The sequence below is a fragment of the Daktulosphaira vitifoliae genome, unplaced genomic scaffold (genome assembly GCF_025091365.1).
Source record: "Daktulosphaira vitifoliae isolate Bord-2020 unplaced genomic scaffold, ASM2509136v1 Scaffold_1, whole genome shotgun sequence".
NCBI classification, from domain to species: domain Eukaryota; kingdom Metazoa; phylum Arthropoda; class Insecta; order Hemiptera; family Phylloxeridae; genus Daktulosphaira; species Daktulosphaira vitifoliae.
Window position 1 is genome coordinate 56706117 of NW_026099572.1, and position 22502 is coordinate 56728618.

The 22502-nt window shown below is 25.9% G+C and overlaps 1 protein-coding gene and 2 non-coding genes across 4 annotated transcripts in view; 1 reads left to right on the forward strand and 2 right to left on the reverse strand.

Annotated features, from left to right (window-relative positions):
• LOC126895449 (alpha-mannosidase 2) overlaps nucleotides 1-21957 on the forward strand; it is a 60057-nt gene extending 38100 nt beyond the window's left edge. The window contains exons 3-6 of one of the 2 annotated variants that reach the window (XM_050667307.1): nucleotides 198-370; nucleotides 15932-16065; nucleotides 18221-18510; nucleotides 18572-21957. In XM_050667307.1, coding sequence (XP_050523264.1) covers nucleotides 198-370; nucleotides 15932-16065; nucleotides 18221-18510; nucleotides 18572-20938 — 2964 coding nt within the window. In that variant the 3' untranslated portion in view covers nucleotides 20939-21957. The remainder of the gene's footprint in view (nucleotides 1-197; nucleotides 371-15931; nucleotides 16066-18220; nucleotides 18511-18571) is intronic. The other variant, XM_050667306.1, reaches the window with a different exon arrangement.
• On the reverse strand, nucleotides 1833-1905 carry Trnav-uac (transfer RNA valine (anticodon UAC)). Its single transcript has one exon. It is a non-coding gene; the product is annotated as a tRNA-Val (tRNA).
• Trnav-uac (transfer RNA valine (anticodon UAC)) lies at nucleotides 3544-3616 on the reverse strand. Its single transcript has one exon. It is a non-coding gene; the product is annotated as a tRNA-Val (tRNA).
• Nucleotides 21958-22502: the final 545 nt, after the last annotated feature.

Here is a 22502-nt window from a genome sequence, read left to right on the forward strand (position 1 = left end):
AATGAACCTAAGTAATAACCTATTGTGCAAAATTCAATGTGAAACTACTGTACTTAACTCTTTCCTTTAAATACACTAGCTCAACTAATATTGGCTGGTGTCAAACCAATCTTCTGATTAACAACTGGAAGGAATAACCTAATATGTAACAAAAATAACTTTAAAATAATAAAATTATATTTTTTTTTAAATTCAAGGTTATTGTTGTACCACATTCTCACAATGATCCAGGATGGCTAAAAACTTACGAGGGTTATTATCATTCGCAGACCAGAAATATTCTAAACAATATGGTAGACAAATTGGCTATGTTCAAAAATATGACATTTATATGGTCTGAAATATCGTTTTTATCACAATGGTGGGAAAGGTAAGCAAAAAAATATTGTTCATTTTTAATTGATAATGATTTTTAATTAAAAAGTATGTAAATTGTTATGATTATTATGATGATTATTGACGTCAGTTGAAATTAATAAAGCTCCTAGGGGCCCATCTATGCATTAGTACTTGAATTATATTTATATAAAAAGTATGCAAATGTATTTGGTATTTAATTAGTTTAATTGAAATTAACTTGAAATTTATTACGGCAATGTAAAATAATGTTAATTTTTTCTAGTTTCCTAAACTCGAAGAATAAAAAATATATATACCAGATTTATTTACATATCAGATATTTAACTTATTATATTATTTTTAATGCATTAAGAAGATTAATTTTCATTATTTTATAACTAATTTAAAAATGATTTTAGATTTTCTATATTTTTAATACAATGTTTCATTGAAATAAGTAATGTAACATAAATTATAGTTTCTGTAATTACTCTAAATTTTTGTTCTAAATTAAAATATTGATCTAAGTCCAGTGTGTTAGATATTAAAAATTGATATTTTATTTCTAACTGCAATTAATTTAATATGATTAGGGTATCTATGATTAAACTATGTTAATTTTATTGTAAATAAAATTGTTACTTGTGACATTTTTAAAAGCATCATAATTCATTTATCATCCTTTTGTGAAGTACAATATATACTTTTTTAACTCTCAATACTTTTACTTCAAAATTGCCTCAGTTCTTTTGTTGTTAAAAAAATCATTTAAAAGGTCTACCATTGGAAATTATTATTATCTTTTAATAAAAAGATGAAAATTTCTTGGTTCATTTTTTTTAATTTTCACTACCTATAATGTGGTGAAATATTATTTTAACTCAATAAATTATTTTCTCATATTTCACTAGATATGTAAATGATTTTGCCTCTATTCATAGCTGAGATGTTATTAGTTTAACTATGCTGTTATTATTATTTTTTTTTGTTCATATATATTCTACGTTCTTACTAAACCGATTTTGCTCAATCATACTTTAAAATATCTAAAATCATATCTAGCTTCATATCACATATGAAGCTTTTAGCGCCATAATTTGGAAAAATTCTCAAAATAAATGAAAAGTTCATTAATATTACAATTATTATAAAACAGTCAAGGCCGATATTATTAGTTTTATTTTATATTGAAAATACCTTATAGAAAACTAAATAGATTAATTAACATTTTTATTGGAAATGTTTTAAACTAACTATTGATAATTATATAATATACTATACGATGCATATTAAAAAACCAGCACTTTCAACTTAATTATTTTATCAACTCATTAAATATGGAAAAATTTGTGAGGAAATATTTGGAATTTACCAAGTTTATTTATTTGAAAAATATTTTTATTGGATGTAAGTAAAATAACCGAGTTACTCGAATAAATATAAGAAATATTGGAGTAATGTGATATAAAAAATTTTAAAAAGCAAAAAGTATGTGATTCCGGCCAGGATCGAACTGGCGACCTTCTGCGTGTAAAGCAGATGTGATAACCACTACACCACGGAACCACGTTAGAATATTAGTAGAAAAATAACTTATTTAAGTCAATTCAATGTTTCAATATGTAAATATTTCGGTACTTCAAATTTTATAATATTATCTAAACCCAACATTCTTTCACGACCTTGATATTGTAAATAAAACATTTCATTCAATATTTTATTAGGCATGATTTGTAAAAAAAAATAAAAATGTTCAAATTGACTTGCCTTGACCAGCTCTGATACCGATGGTTATTATTAACAACAGTATAAACTCATTTTCTAGAGTGGGCATTAACTTGTTAAAAAGTTAAAATTTTGTTTATTTAATTAAGTTAAGTAACTCATTAGATATTTCGACAAGTTAATTTGATTATCGAATTATATCTAACTTGAAAAGATGTCTAAGATGAAGGGGTACGCAGTGGCGTAAATAACACCCCCGCAGGCACCGCAATGTGGGGGGGGCGTCAGCAGGTCATGGGTGCCAAATTACGAATGCTCAATACCTCATCAATAATTAACATGATTGAAAGCGTAGTAAAATTTAGTAAAGGGGCGCCGTCGAAAATTCTGCGTGGGGGCGCGCGCTTGCTTAGTTAAGCCACTGGGGGTACATTAAGTTCAGATCCCTCTACTTTTTTGAATTTAAAATTTTCATCCCTCCACATAGTTTATCAAAACAACACATCTTTCTTAATATTGTTACACATACATTAAGCTTATTGGTTTATATTATTGTTTATTTATCATAATCATAATTTTATATTGTAATAATTATTTTGATTAAATTTCCTAAAATTAAATTATCCATTAAAAAAAAACTATTTTAGGAAAAGAAATTTATACATACATATAAAGTGTTCACTAAATAAGTAAACGGGTTTCTATTGTTCTTATTGTTTATAACAATTGACCTGTTTCCATATTTACTGAACACTCTGTATATTTAACACATGTATAAATTTATTGATGCCAATTGAGAAAAACCAAAATTTATGTGATTTACGCCTAGAAATTGGGATGTAAAGCAGATATAATAACCACTACGCGCACGAAACCATTGAAAATTCAATTAAAAAATATATAGTCTAAGCAAATACTGCAGTCGATAATAAAATTTCGTTATATTAAAATAATGGCATAGACAGAATTTATGCTTAGCCTATCACATTGTCTTTCAAGCGCCTAAGTTTTATACTGTTAACAGTAATGATTAACCAATGGGTGAACTATAGTCCCCTGAAGTGGACTATCTATGATTCTTCCACGAGGAGATGTATTATTTTGTAATAGTCATATCTATTCAAAATAAACATAATATATGTTATATTATAACACATAACATATAAACATAAATTAAAAATTAAAAACCTTGCATTTTACTATAAAGTTTATTTTGCTTTATTTCGTTCATACAATTACCAAAATTATGTTTCAAATACGCTCCTGGGGAGTATATAAGGGTTATATTCCTCTAAAAATACACCACGGTCCCTGGTTATGCCATTGGGAGATTATTAAAGAAAAGGTTGAAAACTTAATCGTCACTTTCTATTTTTAATAATGACTAGTTAACACTTTAAAAAAATACTTAAACGTATCATTAAATATTTGTATTATGTAAATTAAATTAGTTACCATCTAATAATAGCAAAAAATGTGTGATTCCGGCCAGGATCGAACTGGCGACCTTCTGCGTGTAAAGCAGATGTGATAACCACTACACCACGGAACCAGATGTTTGTCACTGATGATTTTCTTATCTGGTAACACAATGTCAATAAGTTATTATAAAATTTTATATTGAAATATATAACTTTTTAACACGCTTATATTAGTTTCACCTGTATGTATGTATGAATGTAACTCTCCAAACGCCACACGTTATCGCGTATCCCGTCGTCTATGGCCTTGAGACTAGACTGTCGTAACGCATACACCCCTCCCCACCCCTCGCTCAACACTNTAGACTAGACTGTTATACGCATTCACCCCTCCCCACGCCTCGCTCACAATACGACGGTACACTATTCCTATAAAAATTTATTTTTAGTTATCGTACCCGTACACGCGTGCTTGTCATCAATATTATATATATATAAACAAATTTTTATTTTGACTGACCAATAACGCCCGCGTCTAAAGCGCCTTACGTATATATATTTATATATTCCTACCGCCGTTTATACCTCAGGTATCATGANTATATATTCCTACCGCCGTTTATACCTCGGGTATAACGTTAGTCCGACCCGCCCGGCCATAAAACACAGCTATACTTAGTGCATGATACTTTTACGTATCGCATTATTTGTATATATATATATATATATATTCTAATTACTATTAAAATTAATATATTAACACGATTTATTCTAATTAATAAATATAAAGTATTCATTCCGATTACGAGGGATGATTTCCGTATCGTCATTTTTCGTCACTACCTCCACGTTCCGGGAGTGAGTAATTTACGCGCCTGCTGCTTTCCTTGGATGTGGTAGCCGTTTCTCAGCCTCCCTCCCCGGAATCGAACCCTGATTTCCCGTTACCCGTAACAACCATGATATTGATAGTAACTACTATCATAACATGAAACTAAAAAGTAAAAAATAAATATAGTTTTTTAAACTATATTTTACATAAGCAGTTGCATATTTAGAAAAATTATAAGAATTGAATCCATACAATCGCATCAAAAAACTATTTTATGTTTTTAATTTATTTAAAATATTAATTATATTATTATTATTATTATTATTAATTTACCTTTAACTCCCATTTTGAAAAACTACGATTGTGTTATAAAGCACAGAAAAGCCTAAGCATCTCGACGTAACGGAATGAAATACCAGTATGCACTAATGCTGGACGCGTTTCCGACTGGGCTAAGTAGGCTTCTTTAAATATAATACTAAATAACTACAATATTTTAAACTCTACCTCTTTAAATACGCCCTCATTTTCCAATTTCAAAACCTAATTTTTTGTTTTACTTTTTGTATTATCGACATTGTTTTGTAAATAAAGTTTTATATATTTTTTATTTTTTGAATTAAAATGTTTAATGCTAGAGTGAAATGGTTATTTATAAAAAATATATATTTATTAATATGCTATAAAAATATTTGATTTTATCAATTGTTCTGAGTGTATTATAAATCTATTTAAATATTAATACAACTTCATGAGGATCAGTATCGTATGAATTTATGTTTTACTTATAGTCGAATGACCGGTAATAGACCGTTTATTTCTATAAATAACGCAAGTAGGGATTTTGTCGACATTTCAAGTTAAACGGTTTTCAGTCCACATTGAAAAAAAGGTTAGAATCCGTTCCGAGATAGAAAAAATCTATTATCAAGATCGTACTTAACCCGCTCACCCAAAAAATATAGAAAAAAGCGAGATTATGTTTTGCGAGGGTTGCAGTAAAAGGATAATAGATTTTTCTCATCGATCAGCCCCTTCTATTGTTGTACCTTAAAAAGTAGTATGTGTGTGCTGTATGTACAATATCCAATTTCTCTGAATTCGACAACATGAAGCTGACCATTCTAAGAGTTACTATCTTATTTTCTTTTACATAATCAAATCATAAAGTTTGTGATATTGGACATCAAAAACCGTATTTTATGTATTTTATTTTCACTATTATTTTTATTATTATTATTATGTTTGGATACTATGAAATAATAATTCTGAAATCCAATAATTCTTACAGCAGTTTTATAAAAAACTTTGTTAGGAATGTGTATTATTGTTCATTAAAATTGATTAATTAAATTTTATATATGTGTCAAAATATTGAAAAATCATTTAATATTTGAATCGTTCAGTTTCAAAACATGTTGTATCTCAAAAACATTTTCATTTTGTAATTTTGCTTTACCTGAACGAATTAGTTCACAACTAGATAAGAAAAATCAAAATTAAAAAAAAATTTCAAACATACGTCCTTTTTCAACTGAACTACTCATTCAAGTAAACTCATCTTAAAAATTTAAAAATCTACGTTTGAACACTTTCATACTCAAGCGATGATTTTTATGGTTACCGATATCTATTGAATGTAGAATTAAAAAAAATATATTCTATTAAATTCAGTACGAATTCAATAGAAAAAATAAATGAGATTTATTTTTAATGGAATAAGTAATCAAAGAAAGACTTGAAAAATAGTTATTGTAAAAAAAAGGTTATAAAATAAAAATTGTAAAAACTGTAATTAAACGGAAGTTATTTTTTTGAAATAATTTATACTTGTTTAATTAGGGTAATGCATTGAATAGATATAATTTTAAAACATTTTGAAATATCTTCATCTAATACGCATATATTCATATTGTAAAATATTTTTTCTTTTTTTTTATTATTGAAAAAGATACAATCTGTTTAAAATAAACAATAAGTACTTATGATAAAATATTATATACAAATAATTTTGAAAAAAAAAACAATAACTTCTGGAGAAGGCACCCAGTGGCGGAACTCCAACTGACTTTAGTTATTGATAAAATAATTTATAAATCATTACATGTAAATTATATTAGAATCTTAGATCTTTATTTTCAGTTTGAAAATATTAAAAATAGATTAATTAATTAATTAAATCTTCATTTATTAATAAATTTGGTACCAAAAAAGATAAGATTATATTTTATTTTAATGGAAAAGATAAAAAAAACCAACAAATCTTAATTTGATTTGTGTTTCAAATGCAATAGAATAATATCACTTGATAATGTGGAAATAATCTTTAACACTGTACAATATCTTCATTGGGACTGACATTTAATTTTATTACATTTTTTGTGTAGAATACGACTAGAATATAAATTTACTTATCGAATGAAAAATAATATGTACCATATGTAAATAAAACGTCGTCAGACTGTCAGGCCAAAGACTACTGGAGATAGAACGAAAATAAAATATTTATTTTAATATGTATCTTATACACAAAATTTATATGTTTGATACTATTTAAATTTGCATGTAAGTACACTTACATGCATCTTGAATCGACATGTCGAGTTGAGATTTAGAATCAAATAATATTATTGAATTGATTTTTTGAGGGTTTGGTCTCTGACAAATCCTTATAATAATTCTGAACACAAAAATGTGAATACTTGAACAGATATGGTAGACCGGTGTCGTTAAATAGAATAGTATACATTTATTTTTTATTTTTCATAGTTATAAACTTATCTTCTTTGTAGTTTTAAAATATGTATAGTTTGACTAAAGTAAAAATAGTATTAGATATAATTTTCATCAATCAAATTTAAATCTATTTTTACAAAGTAAAAATAGCTGCTACAAATTACTTTAAATACACATAAAAAAATAACAGTGACATTTTAAAACTTTATAAAATATTCTGATATTTGTATGATAAAAATTATTGCTTTAATTTTTTTTTTCTATATAATTATCATAGAAAAATAAAAAATAAAAATTTTAATAAGTAATTATTATCATATTTGTCGTCTCTAAATGATGATGATAATAATTATTATATTTGAAAATGATTCTTTTTAATGATTAAAGATATATGTTAATATTTTTGTTAAGTATCACAGTTAATATAACATAAAATTGAATACAAATGATATTTTAACTCCTCCGCCTTAATATAAAAATGTTATTAACTTCTGAAATATTGGTCCAAATGTTATTACAGACTAGTCATATTTTTAATTGAATTATTATCTAATAAATAACCAAATTAACTATGTTGAGATTTGAAAAATTAAAGTTGATACCCTATAACGAATAAAACATGAATATAAAAAACATAACATGATTAATAAATTTAAAAAAAAACATGCATCTAAAAGAAACCAACTAAAATATTAAGGATATATATTTTTATTTTTTCATTACTTTTTTTTTTGTTATTGTTCAAACTGTAATAAATTAAATTATAATAAGCACAAATGTTAAGCAAAAATAGAAAATAATATATAGAAACAGTAGGGTTGATAGAAGAGGCCAACCAGTGTTGGTACTTCATTTTTTATTACTTAAATGGTTTATGATAAAAAATTATGCACTATTAAAAAGATACCATGGATCATAAAATTTGAAAAAATAATTTAGAATTAAAAATTTTGAAATCTGTGTACTGAGGAAAGAGTAGAGAAGTATAAGTAGTTATCATTTGACCATAAAGTTCCAAATATTTAATAGTTCAAATTTATTGATAAATTAGACATAAACATATAAATCTTACACGTTTGCATGGACACAGGATTGGGGATATTATATGATGATAAATATTAGTGATTTGTTTCAACCAACGTGTTTAACCCTTGAGTGTAGCTAAAAAACCTTTACGCCACGTCAGTTAAATACAATTATTTATTATTGGTAATATAAAGATAAATATAACAAATATTATATGTGGAATTTGTGTTATATTTCATTACAGTTTAGCCTCGTGGTGATTTTAAATGAAAACAAATAATTATGGGTTCAAAGATATCCTCTAGCAACAATTAGATAAAGAAAATTTATTTTATGTTTTTTCATTTATAATGTTACTCGTGAGTGCAATACATAGTCATAGCTATTGACATATTTTGAATATCATTTGTTTACTATGCGATAGATCATATTGACATCAACTTTTAATTGGCAACGAGTTTGCTTATAAAATCAGCATAGTTCATTAATTAACACCAAACAATCATTATTGCTCGTGTATGATGAACTATTCATTTGATTTGAAATATGATTTATAAATTGTATTTCTAATCGTCTTCTTTTCGAGTAGAATGCAACACTAAAAAATCGTATAATGTCGCAGTAAATCTAACAGTAAACTTGGAACTTAAGTTATTATCAAACACAATAGTAGATGAAGTAAAATGGTTATTAGATCTGCCTTCATGTTTCGTATCAAAATTCAATAAAAATATTTATTCTATAAGACTGTAAAGTAATGAAATTAATAGCAAAAAATATAAAAATTAATATTCTCAAAGATTTATTACTTTTTATTAAAATAATACAATAAGGTTAAAATAAATACATAGGCAAAATTATCCATGGCAATTCCTTCTTCCCAAGCGAATATAGTAATAAATCTCAGATAGCACAGCAGCTAGACTATTTCACACACTTGTTAATGGGGAAAATAGCAATCCGTAATTTATCGCATTTTCTTATAGTAGTAGAATTTAATGGTCAAACGTATAACTTGATTGCTTACCTTAAAACTGTTCATTAACTCCACTCACAATTACCCAAGAGAAAACTTATTAAAGCTGTTTTAATTTTATACTTAATGTATTATAAAAATTATTTCTAGCACCTGCCAGAGATGTATTTAACATTTTTGTTAAATGTATTTAAAACGAAACATCTTCAGTTGGTTCAAATAGATTTAATAATATTTCTAAAACGTCGTTTTAAAAAAGAACTTTTACTTATTATATTTTTAAAAATGAGTTATGAATTATTAATTTTATAATGACTATAAAAGATGTTAAATTTAAACAATTATAATAGTTTAAATTCGTTTTTTAATTTCTTCAAAACTTAAAATGTTGCTATTTAATTTAAAGATAATTTTTTATCGCCAAAGATCAAAAAGTGACATTTTCTAAAATTATTATATTATTATGTTATAATTGCTAAAAGCTATTAGGGTTAATGACTATATTTTTTTACAACGTGATTCAAAAAATTATATAAGTATGTTTTTCTTTGACATGCAAACGTGCGAAATAAATACCTAATGATAGCTTAGGTGGTTGTAATTTTATTTTAGTTTATAACTATATTACGGTTACTTTGAACTATTACAACATACGCATCAAGAAAGTGTCTTTAAACGAAATTAAATAAATATAAAGATCTTTACGTATTTTAAGTTTTTTCTGTGTAATAATTGCAAAGAAAATGTTTGGAATTACTAAAATTATCTTAGTTAATCGACTCTTTGAAAATTTGAAATAAAATATTTGGGTTTATGATTGTTGTAATTGATTTCTGAGTTGAACATACAAATATTTATCAGAAATCTCTTTTGATAATAATTAAAAAACACTCTACCCTTAAATTTTATACTGTGTACTACTAAATATTACTTTGCATAAAAATAAAACAAGTAACGTGAGTTATAAATATATGAATATAGCTTAAAAGTTTCATACTTTAGGACAATTAGTATATGGCTATAGAATATACAAAAAAAAAAAATATTGCAAACTGGATAAAAAGAAACTTAATGACAAATTTAATGAGGCGAACGTAGTTTGAGTTATTAAATTTTACGAAACTTATTAGTTATTAATTATTAATAGAGGAGAAATAAAACTCATTCTATTGGTATAGTTTTGATTTACATTATTTTATTACCTTCATTAAACGGTATTAGTTTTTTTTATTTGACAGATAATTAAGCGAGAGTCTACAATTTTATTTGTTGATTATGTGTTTCAAAAACGCGAAAACAGTTTCCTAAAATAATGAAAAGTTAATGCATTTAATTTTTGAATAATATAAATGCTACCTATTTATACAGACACAAGTCAGTTAATTTTTTAAGCTTTTATTTAAAAAAATTATTATTAAGAATTATGAGTCAGTTTTTATGTTCAATCTTCAATGAGAAACACACAACATTTTGAAATTTTTACATTAACAATATTATTAAAATTTGTGAATGTATTTTAATACGAGTATAAACATTTATTTTTTTTTATTATTACTTGTTTATAAAGCTTAAAAGCGTAAACAGCAGTTGCATAGTAGTACATTGCAAATTCAATGAGTTTTCAGGGTTTCGTCTTAGAATTACGTTTACGTAAGACATTTTTTACTAACCCCTCTAAAATACATCTTTACCATATATTTATTTTTACCAATAGAGGGTTAGATTCCCATATTTTCCGTGAACATGCTTATGAGTAAATCTAAATGAGTGGTAACTTGTAAAGATGAGAAGTTAAGGAAAATGTACCTAGTATGTTGTTTGTCGGTTATAACCATAACCAGTAATGTTCACCAGAATGTCTTTGTTATTGCTGCCAGATTGCTTGTAAAATAAATAAGTTACTTACACATAACACTTACTTATAGTATTGTTATTACTGTCATTATTATCCTTGTGAGTGAGCTTACCTACAACCAACTACGTGATAGGTAAGTAAAGTGAGGCAATAAAAAAAATTGCGATTTTGAATGACCAAAATTATAATTTAAACATTATATAGCAAAATCGCAAAGAATAAATCTCGTATAAAAAAACGGAAGTAAATAATTCAACATATTTTTCTTTAGTTGTATAATAATTCGTATATGGATATAGGTTATTAATTAATGTCGGAACACTTATTAACCCAAAATAATAAAAATAAAAGAGATTAATTTGTTCCATGTTTGAATGTAAACAAATTTAGGTACACAACACAATCAGAACAATAATTTTAACATAATTGTGAATAAACACTGTACTAGTGGGATAATTAGTATCATTAGTTTTAAAAACAAATGTCTGAAAAAACTTTGATTAATTAAATTAATTATATCAATAATAACATAAATATGGAAATTATGTACTTGTATATAAGTAAATTATTAATTTCAAAATACTTTCCAATATAATTTTAAAAAGCATGATTAACACTTAAGTAGCCCTTTGGTTTGTTTTCAATAAATTTTCTGTTTTAGTTATCTATTATATAAGAGAAACACATTCAATTTCTATATTTTTCAACTATTTGACACTTTTTTTAGTGAATTTGATTCTCACCCAAAGAAATTCTACATTATTGATTTTTACTTTTTTCAGTTTGATAAAGTAAAAGTGAAAAAAAAAACAGATACATTAGTCTCAATTGTAAAATAAACTTGTAAAAGTTCAAAAACATATTACATCCGATAGTGCTTAGACATATTTCATATAAGTTAAGGAAAAAATATTTAGAAACTTAAGCTTTATGAATGGTCAGGAGATGATCTTTATTGTGTGAATAGTTTGTTTTAATATTTTACACATATTTAATACATAAAAAACGTTAAAGAAATGTAAATATGAATGTGTGGCTAATATTTAATATCATTGCTCTTTTAGTTTAACGGTTTTACATATGTATCAGAGGAAATAGTAGTAATTAAAACCATATCGTAGTATCATATACAATTATCATGACCTTAACTCTAAAAGCTCAGCCATAACTTTACATAGATATGTAATTGTATGTGTTGATGGGGAGTGAATCCTTCCGCGTGACTGCTAGTTCCGTTTGATGTGAAAGCGGAAGTTAAAAACTGCTTTTCTATAGTGGTTAAAATAAATCCTTTAGGTCAACCCAAAACAAAAACGTGACTCAAGTTTAAATTTATTTTTTCCGATGAAGGAAGAAAAATTTGGCTTGCCAACACATTTTTTTCATTCCAGTGGGGGTGTATTTGAATTAAAAAAAATTATTATTTTATTTTGTTTTGTTTTTAAATTTCACACTCAGCAAAGTCATTAAATAGAGTTCTCTTTGATATCTATTTACTATATATTGGCTTTGTTAATCATCACTTGATAACTTATACTAAATTTAATTAGAATACATTAAACTGTCAAGTCTGCCGATTTTTTAAAAATTTTTTTATTAAAAATGATGCGCTTAAATCAAATGATTACAATTTGTTCTATCGATAACTATTTATAAATGATTAATATACACTTTATGTAAACAAATTAAAAAAAAAAACAAAATTGACAAATTTTTAACACAATATTCCAAAAAAATATTGTACTATTATGTTATTCTAAGGATATTGTAAATGTACAGCATAGATTGTACACTGTAATATTAGTATATTATATTACACATTAATCATTGGTATACTAGTCAATATCTTTGCACTAACAAAATTTATGTTGCGTTAAGTTTGCTCTTATTTTGGGACTAAAGCCAGAAACGTCTATATTTTTATTTTATCTTTTAGAAAAATTCCGTAGTCCTGCTAAACTGTTTAATTTAAGATAAACCTAAGTAAATTAATGCATTTAAATGCAAAGTATAAAACTGTATTCACTTAATGAATATAAAGTATGACAACAGTTGTCTTATAAGATTTAATGAGATAAAAATTATGATAACACAGTAGTTACTACCGCAGAAAAAAAAAGAAAATCATATTTAAATAACAAGGGATGCAGGGAATTTCATATTTCCCCTTCGGCATAAGGTTATGAAAATAACGGAGAGTTTTTAATGTCTTCATTAGCCATAGTTTGAATAATTCAGAAATATATATATATATATATATATTTATAGGCGTACATAAATATTATATGCTGCCATTATTTTTCCCTTTTGGTTTTCATAAAAAAGCTACCTAATATATCTAAAAAAAACGTATAAAAGTCATAAAAAAAATTCTTCATTTTCATTTTAAACGAGATTTCTTTTTTATTTTCCATCACTTCGGTCAAGAGTTTCATAACGAATATACTTTGTATGCACCACGTAATCATCAATTACTTCGTTATATTACAAATTGACAATATTACAATTTATCTAAAACTCATCTCTAGAGACTGATATACATAACACAAATAATAACGTACATGTGACTAGCATATATTCTTAAAGTATGATTGGCCGAAAATTTCAGTAAGAGACTTGTTAATATCTTATAAATATTTAAAAAAAATTATTTATTATTTTCTACGACAATGGTTAAAAAGTTAAAGGAAATTCGAATCTTCATAAATACAAATAATATGTATGTTGTACATATTATTAATAATTTAAGTTAAGTTTAAAATTATTGAGAAGATATTCCAATATTTATATTTTTTGTTCTACCAACTTATTATTTTTATGTAGAAAATAAAATAAGTAGTTATTATAGGTGTCACGTGTTTATTTTATTTATGAAATAAATTCAAAACATTGATATTATTAAAATTTATGGGATTTGCATATATGAAATAAAAAATGTATTACATTTTACGTCGATATTAAAACACGTTAATAGTGTTTAAACTATACAAAAATGTTTGTCATTAAAATCTTTGTATTATTCGTTAAATAAAACAACCAATTAGTTTACATAATCATGTCTGACTTAATTATATTTGATACTCTTTGTGTTGTGTTCAAGTATCGCATAATGTTTGTACTAAGTACACTTTTTCATCATAACGATTAGAATAAAAGGAAATTGTTATGGATCACAGAATATTAACAGACGCGTAGATATGTTTTGCTAAAGTTTAACTGTATAAATATTCATTTTGAAATTATCTAGGTGGGATTTAATTTTAATCACATTAAAAAAAAGCGCATCCTAATGTTATAATGATGGATTTAATTGGTGATACATTTTTTTCCAAAAATCTTAATGTTCAAACAAAATATATTTACAAACATTGTAATCGCAAGCTTTAAGAATACTTCCAAAAAATAAAAAACAATAAAATAAATAAGAATAATTTTTTAAAGAGTTTTTTGACGTATAAAGATGAGTCCTTTAGAAATGAACTAAGTGACAACACTTAAAAACAAGAAGGATGGTAAAATAAAACAAAACACAGACTATTTTCAGATTGAAGTGGAGTTGCAATTAAATTATTTTTATAGTCGGCCAAGAATTCACTGCATTTACTTTTGCAAACATGAATACTTAAAAAGAGTAAAATAAAACAGTAAATATTTCTATACTCTATTTAATGTAGAATCAAAATTGTTTATAATTTTGAAATAAAATAATTTTACTATGAACCATTTCTAATTAATGTTTTATAAGCATTGTAGAAATATTCCACTATTTTAATTAATTTATCTTGTTTATATATGTGGATGATTCCCAGCTCAATATTTCAAAATTTTAATATGATTATAACTAAATTCCTATATTACTAACATTTATACATCTATTAAATGCAGACTATTTAATGAAATTTAAATCACGCCAATAGACTATTTAAGAAGATACCAAGGGGTTTCATACTCCTCTTTAAAAAAATCTAGCTTATACCACTCAATCGTGTCGCCAAGTCCTACAAATATTACAAAACAGTCCACGTAAAAACATAGTAAAATCAAGACTATCGTTTTTTTGTTCATAAATAATGTATCATATAAACATTTTTTAAAATCGAACATGTTTTTTTCTCATGAACTAATCAAAAATATTTTAAAACAGTGTTATAAAATTAAAAAATGATACACTAAAAGCCTATTGTTGTCAACTTGCTTTTGCTTACTTACAAATTTCTACTCAATAGAATAATAATAATAATAATATGATTTTTAATAATATATTATCGAATGTTCATCAATATTGTTAATATTATATAAAATTAAATATGTATAATATATTTCACTCATAATTAGAAATGTCAGCAACAGAACCATATTCATTGCAAATTACTAAACGCCCCTGGCTTAAAACATACAAAATAACTACATGTACTTATGGTAATTAATTTAAACTTAGATATTAGAATTTATATTAAATTAATAGCAGACGACAAAAGAGAAAAAAACTTTATAAAATAAATATTTGGATTATAAATTTTAAAGAGTATTTAAATTATCCCAAGAAATCTCTATATAGCTCAATATGAACACTTTTTAAGAAAAGAGAATATTTTAAATTTTAATTGCTAATATTATAATGTACGGCTTGCCTAATATTACTGAAAACTTGAAACCTATATTTTATTAAATATTGTAGGCTGTTCACTTATATATATCTGTATCAGAGAAAAGCAAGTGTTAGATCACTTATTAAAATGATATCTAGAATCGTTATCATACATACATTACATAGAATATAATTCATTTAACAAAGTTTTAATATGTATTGTGAAACACTTTTCATTTAATATATTATATATAATAATAAACTATTACACTAATTAGTAATATTATTATGCTTTATTATCACGAAATACATCTTAAATAATAAGTTTTATATATTTTAATATTTTCAAACTAAATTTAATTTGTATTTTCATAATAAATGCCATAAATTTGTAATAAAATCACAAAAATATAATTTAAAATCAATTTTTTAGTGCACATCCAAGTAAAAAAAAAGTTATTCAGAGATTGATAGCAGAAGGACGATTAGAAATTACTACTGGTGGATGGGTCATGACAGACGAGGCAACTTCGCACATTTATGGAATGCTTGACCAAATGATCGAAGGTAAGTTCTTTTTTGTAAATTATTTCAATAGAGTAACGACATTTAAAATTTCTTTTCAACATTTATAATCTCGATTCTATGTAAAAAAAAAACAACACTCAAGAATATCCGTGGCATTCTTACCATTTTAAAAATCAAAAGAAAACAATAATGACAGCGAATTTATTACTGTAATTCTCTTTAAGTACTCTTTTAATATTACAAACAATTTTCCAAGCTTTTTTATTGTTTATTTATGTTTTTACTTTTGAGTTATGCTTACTCTTTTAAGCACTTCATTAAATGTACCTGTTTTACTATTATTGCAATATCCTTTGTATTTCATGTACTTTATTTTCACCCAACCGTCACCCTATATTTTCTTTTATATTTTATATTTCCTATAATTTAAAAGATAATCAGTCTGATTTTGCATAATTTTAATTAAAACTCATTTAAAGTTCTTTTCCTGTACAAATTAAAAACATAAGAGTCCTTTAGCATCAGTGTTATTTTTTAATAAAAACACTATAACATTTTACTATACTACTATAGATGTATTTTAAAATCAATCAGACGTTTTTATATCGATTGTTAAAATTTATATTTGAGATAAGAATATTTTTTAATACGAATAATTTAACAACAAATTACTTAAGTACTTGTATTTTTAAACACAGTTTGCTGTGATAGGTTAACGGAAATAGATAAAAATATTTTTATATATGCGATAATTAGTTGAATAAATAATTTCATTAGCAATAAAACTTCTAGTAGTACATAATGTATGATTTTCATCACGATATTTCCTTTAAAATAATTATAACTTTGAACAAAGATTGTTGGTTTTGTTTAGTACTACAGACAAACGTTATAACTTGGGGAGGTCGTTAAACTTGTGACAATCATATATCCATTATCATTTTAGCCGTATCAATCTACAGCACTAGTAAAATGTTTACAAGTTTTTATAAGAAACACAAAATATTTGTTCACAAAAATTAATTGATGCAATTTTTAAATTATTAAATTGTCCCAAATTTAACCACCACTCCAAGTTAGTCCATTTGACGGTATTTAAGAGGTTAAATATTGGGATATTAATTTAAAAGATAGCTTTAGCTTTTATCGTCTAACTAATGCTATAAGTATATACTTATGGAATATTATATAATAATATATACTATTATTACTCACAAATATTTTTGTTGGTGAAGTGGGGATTCTGCTTATAAATAAACTAATAAAATAAAATTTTAAAAATATGTAATAGTTATAATAAAGTACATTGTAATTATTAAGGATTAATATGACAATTATTGAATATTTAATATGAATTAATAGTAATTTTATAAACAATATTATTTTTCTGAGGTTAAGTCTTGTTCAGTTAAGAACATATTACTAAAAGCTATCTGTCTGAAAGACCTAATATATTAAAATCTATTCATTATCGCATCATTGTTCTTCTCTATTATAGTAGAATTTCTCTCGTACATGGTATATGTTATGGCCCTTTACATACACATTCTCATTGTAATACACATTATCCACATTTAACTATGTTTTCACGATATCCTCCCCTTATTTTTGATATATGATACTGTTATTGTTCAAGACTGTTGTTATGTGGTTGTAATAACCATTGTCATTAACAATTTCATCAAATATAATATACAGAGCGTTTGTAGTATAAAACTTAATATAAGTGATCATTTTAAAATGTATTGAGTTCATTTGATAGTTTATTAATAACAAGATAAATATTTTTTTTTCCTTAAAAATATAACAATAATTATATCTCTTTTTAATTTTACTAGATAAAATGTTCCATATAAATATACTTTTAAGTTTTTTATTTTGCGGGAATTAACTAAACATCTTTCACTAAACATTATTAGCATACAAAGTGATTCGCTAAATACAATATTGAAAAAATTGTTGTATTATTTTGTAACAAATATTCATTGATTTATCAGCTATTAATTAACATTATTCTTTATAAATTATAAAGATTTAAACTTTATTATTTATGACTTTATTAAATTGTTTAAAAATCTTGAATTTCATTGAAAAAATGTAAACATCTTTTGTGTGCTAAATTTGTCAATAACTATTTGCTATGAAAAAAATAGGCTCTTTTAGAATATTAATTCTATTTATTATTGTGTTATAGGACATCAATGGGTGAAAAATAATTTAGGAGTTAAAGTCAAAACCGGGTGGTCCGTAGATCCTTTCGGACATGGACCTACAGTACCTTATCTACTCAAAGAGTCTGAAGTGACCGGAGGTACTATTATTCAGCGTATTCACTACGTATGGAAAGAGTGGCTGGCACGTAACCAAAATGGTCATTTCTTTTGGAGACAAAATTGGGATAGAAGTGGTCACACTGACACATTGGTACACAACTTGCCATTTGATATATACTCCATAAAACATTCTTGTGGACCTCATCCTCAGGTAAATTATTTTTGTTCCATTGTATAAATAGTAAGTTTAAATAATACGCTGATATTTTCAGGTGTGTTTGAATTTTGATTTTCGAAAAATACCCGGTGAATACACAGAGTACTCTTTAAGGGCTGTGCCAATCGATGAACAGAATAAAAAACAAAAAGCAGACCTATTAATGGAACAGTACGGACGAACAGGTTCAGTGTCTCCTTTTAATGTGGCATTGATCCCATTAGGTGATGACTTTCGGTATGAACAGGAAATGGAATGGGACCAACAGTATAGGAACTATAAACGACTTTTTGACTTTATAAATGCTAATAAAGAACGATACCACAACGCTGAAGTTAAATTTGGCACACCCTCAGATTTTTTTAAAGTTCTCCGAGAACGTAGTGGTGATCACTTTAGCACGTTACGTGGGGATTTTTTTGTATACAGTGATATTTTTTCAGAAGGTAGACCTGCTTATTGGAGTGGCTATTATACTAGTCGGCCATACTGGAAAGTGTTAGATAGAGAGTTAGAGGCAAATCTTAGATCATCAGAGATATTGTTCACACTGGCAGTGAATGACGCTAGACGAAAACGCTTAAATGACACTGTACGTCTGTTAGAGCGGGACTACGAAAAGTTGACAAAAGCTCGTCAAAATCTGGCACTATTTCAACATCACGATGCTATTACTGGTACATCTAAGGCATTTGTAATGAATGATTATGCACTTAAGTTGTTTGAAGGTATTCAAGATTGTTCATTCGTTCAGAGTTTTTCAGTTCAAAGTTTGCTGGTAAAAGACGAAGCAAGCGTATCTCCTTCAGCTAAAATTATTATACCCGATAGTGATAGACAATCATATGATAAACCTCCTTATAGACTAGCTTTAAACTTAGATAAAAATAAGCCTAGGAGTGTTGTTGTATTTAACTCGCATGGTCGACGCAGATACGAGCTAATAAAGATATTGCTCTCCGAACCCTATGTTCGCGTAGTAGACAGTGAAAATGTCGCTCTTAAACATCAAATTAATCCTATTTGGAATGTAACTAAAACTGATGAACCATTATCAATTTCTAAAGTATGTTATGAACTATTGTTTTTTGCAACTCTTGAACCTCTAAGTCTCACAACATTTACGGTGCATAGGTCACTTAATGCTGAAGGTTTATCATCAATATACTGTAAGAACTGTGCTGGTCATTCTGCTTTTATTGTGAAACCAATGCGATTAGGTGACATTCAATTAGAAAACGCACATGTTCAAGCGTTGTTTGATGGAAAGACTGGACTTCTTCGTAAAATTGTAGATAAGGACACGGGAACCTCACAATATATAGATATTGACTTTGCTGCATATCAGTCAGCTCAATTTCATAGTGGTGCATATTTGTTTATGCCCGATCCGAACCTTAGAGATACTGAAAGAAAAGTATTAGATGATTATCCTGGTCCACCAACTATTATTATAACGTCGGGGCCCTTGTCATCAGAAATCACAGTTGTTTACAGTATTCTAACACACACGGTTCGTTTATACCACGTTAAAGGCATTGAAAGTCGTGGATTAAACGTTGAAAATGTTGTTGATTTTGACTTGCCACCAAAAAATCGAGAGACTGAATTGTTTATGAGATTGTCGACAGGTATTTCAAATGGTGAACCACCAGTTATCTATACTGACTCTAACGGTTTTCAAATGCAAAAACGGATCACTGTTAAACGAATTGGTGTCGAGGGTAACTATTATCCAGCCACATCAGCAACTTACATCGAAGATAACCGGCATAGACTAACTGTTTTATTAAATCACGCACAAGGTGTCTCTGGCTGGGAACCTGGTCGAATAGAACTCATGTTAGATAGGCGAACATTATATGATGACTCTCGTGGTCTTGGCGAGGGAGTAGTGGACAATAAACGTACGCTGACTAAATATTGGCTGTTACTGGAAACTTTGTCAGAAGATGGGAATGTATACAAAAATCATGTAACTAATCCAAGCTTAACAGCTAACCTCTTGTCAGAGTCTTTGTTATATCCAGCTAATGTGTTCGTAGTGGAACCTGAAGCAAAACATATGCTACGACCAAAAACATTAGCTCTAAATAAGCCTCTTCCATGTGATGTACATCTAATGAATCTCCGTACTATGTCCGATCCTATATTTCAACAATTTCCATCCCAATCAGCATTAATGATTATTCACAGAAAGGGTTATGACTGTCGGATGAATCGTGGTGTACGATTTTCAGACTGTTCTTTACGTCAAGACAAAGGAGCATTTGATGAGAATACTCTTTTTACTGAGCATACAATAAAGCTGTCCCGAACTTCCTTAACTGGAATTCATGAACTAGGTACTATCGACCAATTGGATCAAGTAGAAGTTGCTTCCATGGAACTTATCGCAATCAACATTACTTTTATTGTTTAGTTATATTTGAGATAATAATTTAAAATAAGAACGCATCTAAAGTAAACACATTTTTACTTTAAATTTTGGATATAACGACTGATTAGACGTTGATGAACCAATTTTGTAAATATTGATGTAAAATAATGTATATAACCTATTCCTGAACTGTTGTTAAATTTATTATTTGGTCAAAAGCTATAAATAAGCTACTTGATCAAAATACGTAAACTTATAATCAAAGAAAAAACTGTTATTATTTTTTTACATATTGTATATAAGTAATTTTTAATTAATAACTACAATAAATTATATGACACTATGTATTAAATCTCTGTTATCAATGTTAATTATATAATTTTTTTTTATAATTTGTTCAAACTTTTTACTTCTAGTCGATTTTTTATGAATAATTTTCAAACTCAAGGGATTTAAATTTTAAAAAAATATTATAATTGATCATCTGCATGCCCGTATCCTAATTACTTTTTTAATTTTCTAATTTTATTTTACATATTATCAACAAGTTGAAATATCCAACAACACAATATGAATTGTAAAATAATTCATTATGTTATATAATATCCTTATAAACTGAAAACTTAAGGTATTTTTATCTTGTTGTTATTAACTTAACTTACAGCAATTTTACAAGCTTTTAACAAATTATTGAATACTAGTAATAACATACAAAAAGTTTTTAATAGATTCATGATTGAAAATTTTAGCGGTTGAGTTCATTAATTACCTAACCTCCTTTATATACTTTCCTTTTAAGTTAAAATTGGTTATAAGTAAAATTTCAAATTTTAATAATAAAAACTAATTTTTAATTCAATAAATAGCACTGTTAAATTAATTTTTTTGTTTTACGGCAGCAGAATGATATTGTTTCAGGATAATTTTAAGCATACTATTTTTTGTGTTTTAAAATAATTTAATGTAATATTGTTAATTTATTTTTAGGACTTAGAATTTGTGATAATATTAATAAATAATGTATGGAACGATTGCTAGGGAAAATATACTAATTGATACTTGTTTTTTATTTTATATATATATAACTATAAATAGGTTTTTTTAATGACATTTTTTTAACGATGATAGCATTCCACGCAAAACAAAAAAATTTTAGTAATATAATAAATACTAAATATATTGATTATCTTTTATAGATTTATAATACCATAAAGGGTTATTAGACCCGTATGTTTAGCAAAATAAATTAGTAGTTATAATTTTTTTATAAAGCTTTATTTTCATAAATCATGCAACTTTGAAAATCTGTTGAAATCGGTCCAATATTTGAATTAATGTAAAAATGTAGTATCAGTTTCAATTCTAATTATTGGTAGGTAAAATTAAGAAATATATTATTGCTTTATTATGAGTAAATTTAAAAAATATTCCTAATTCTTTGATATATATATATATATATATATATATATATATATATATGCATTGTAATAACTAAAATAATGATAATAAAGAGGGGGATATATTTATCTAAAGGTTATTACTTATTATATTTAGTAAAACTAATCTTACCTTATTGAATCTCAGTTGTTCAACATGTATGCTTAAG